The sequence below is a fragment of the Octopus bimaculoides genome, chromosome 24, assembly GCF_001194135.2.
Source record: "Octopus bimaculoides isolate UCB-OBI-ISO-001 chromosome 24, ASM119413v2, whole genome shotgun sequence".
Lineage (NCBI taxonomy): Eukaryota > Metazoa > Mollusca > Cephalopoda > Octopoda > Octopodidae > Octopus > Octopus bimaculoides.
Genome location: NC_069004.1, coordinates 35,654,069 through 35,656,568, shown reverse-complemented (window position 1 = coordinate 35,656,568; position 2,500 = coordinate 35,654,069). Strand labels below are relative to the sequence as shown.

Sequence of the window (2,500 nt, the reverse complement as noted above, 5' to 3'; positions counted from 1 at the left end):
TGGTGAAGGATGTGGTGGTGGTGGTGGTGACATTAATTGTGGTATTAGCAGTAGTTGTAGTGGCTGGGATTTACGGTTACCAAAAAAAATAGTAGTATTCAACACGTATAGAGCTGTTACGAAAACAAGGCAGCTGATTATTCACTCCGCAGTTGCTCGGAGTTTCACGCTGCCGTCGTTCAGGCTTTAACTTATTTCATTTCTATATTTTTAGTCTGTAATTTATTCATTTGCTTTATCATATGCGACATGTGTGTGTGTGAGTGTGTGTATGTAAATATTGGTTTCAATTTTTACCACAAGGCCAGCAATTTTGTGAGAGGAATAAGCTGAATACATCAATTGCAGTGCTCAATCGGTGCTTATTTTATCGGCAGCGAAAGGATGAAAACCAAAGTTGACCGCGATGCTATTTGAACTCAGAACGTAGCTATGAGCGAAATGCCGCTAAGCATTTCGCCTGGCGTGCTAACGATTCTGCCAGCTCGCCGCCTTTGTGTGTGGAAATATTAGAAAGAGAATCGAACGTTATAAAATAATAGAAAAATGGAGATCGTGCTGAAGCAAGAAAGAGAAACGTGGTGTTACCTTGTTGCATGTGGTAAGTGAAAAGCATCCAAAATGTTGAAGCGATTTTATAGTCGTCCTTGTTGCATCCGTCATCGAGAGAAGCATCGTCTCGTTTCAACCAGTTGATGAAGGTCAAGGTGAAACTGACCAACACAATAACTCCAGCCAGTGCAAACCACAGCTGATATTGAAAAGGTCGCAACATACGAAACGCGCTCTCTTCTGAAGCTGCTGCACTTCTCACCAGAATACTGCGCTTCTCGACGGCAAATGGCACTGTAAACGCTACGGCTTCTTCACGTTCTTCAGTCAGGGTAAACGGTCCGATGGAAAGATTCAGCTCCTACATGTTGAACATGCCGAGGGGGGAAATAAAAGCAAAAAATACATTAAATTTAGTTTTACGTTTCTGTAGAAGCCCTAACTCAGCGATGATTTGCAGGGGAAACTCTCTGCACATTAACAAAAGTTTAAGGGTGAATATGGTTGCTGGAAACTTGATAATAAAACCAATATCAACAGGAAATATAGTCCTTTGGCAGTGGACAAAAACTCGTCAACCAAGTGCGGCAAAGTGAGTGATGCGAAGCACAGTATACTACTCCGGGGTCGAACAAGAAGTATCTTGTAGCCGGAGGCGATCGTAGAACTATTACACAAGTGCATAACAGCATTCGTCTCAAGGAGAAATAGTGTGAAGACGAAGTGTGGCAATCAGTCCGAAATTCCGTTAGCTTCATGGTGGCTGTGAACATTTCATTTAAAATGACTAACAGAATATTTATAAAGAATTGCTTCAGAAACGTACAACTTCTCGACTAAGAATAGTTTTACATTGATCCTCATAATGGTTGGTAAATTTTATAATGTTTTCAAGTATTCCATAGTTTCGAAAAGATGGGCTTTTCAGACAAAGAAACATGTAATCTGTAAATAAATTCAATTTGCAAGTGAAACAGTGAAAATATGCAAAACTTTTCTAAAATTCAACATGTAAGTCGTTATTCTAAATTCTTTTGATGGAACTTTGCTTTAGAAATTATTTCTTTGCGTGAAAAATTCAAACAATTAACTAGAAAGCGACTGTAGATGCATACATATATGCATACATTCATTTTTACATAACTACAATTATACATATATATATGTGTGTGTGTGTATAAGTACGTATGTGTATGTTTATATATATGTATATATATATATATATATATATATATATATATATATATATATATATATATACAGAGAGAGAGAGAGAGAGATACTAACATACAGAAACACAACCAGCACGCGTACATACAGACACACATACACACATATTCATTCACACATACATACAAACACAGGCAGACGGACAAATGCATATGGTAGCCATTTGATCCAATGGTGACCATCATCTTCATTTGTGTAGCCTTTGTTCAAACTGTACATCCCAATTCTTGACGTATAGGTTTCAAGTCAGAGACGAGTCATGTCGCCGTTTGCTGGGAGGGGCCAGTTGGAATTCTTTTTGTTTTTCTTCTTCGTATCACTGATTGCCTTTTTCTCTCATCCATCACCGAAACCATAATCATACTGCAATTGTTACTACTACTACTACTACTACTACTACTACTACTTAGAAAGAAATAATAAAAGTGAAGCAAAATTGCAAGTAAATGTTTGACAACGTTATTTACATGTCGCATGATTTCTCCAATCAAGCCATTCCAACTTCCGTTGGGTTGTTTATTGCCGGAAGCTAAATTAGTGGTGTTAATTAGTTCGTATCTGAAATGAAATAGTCGCAGCAGCCATAACAAACCAGATGACGTATACATTTGTTATACATGTAGGGAACTGCAATAATATATCAATGATATAGAACTATATAAAATTTTATATACATACATTTATATATATATACATATACATACATATATATATATAT

General features: G+C 36.9%; 1 protein-coding gene across 1 annotated transcript in view; it reads right to left on the bottom strand.

Moving 5' to 3' along the window:
- The window catches only part of LOC106870305 (glutamate receptor 2), a 6,117-nt gene extending 3,773 nt beyond the window's left edge, over positions 1–2,344 (bottom strand). Inside the window, exons 1-2 of the mRNA XM_014916330.2 lie at positions 2,250–2,344; positions 589–913 (exon numbers count right to left, since the gene is read on the bottom strand). Of these exons, the coding sequence (XP_014771816.1) occupies positions 589–913; positions 2,250–2,258 (334 nt within the window). The 5' untranslated portion in view covers positions 2,259–2,344. The remainder of the gene's footprint in view (positions 1–588; positions 914–2,249) is intronic.
- Positions 2,345–2,500: the final 156 nt, after the last annotated feature.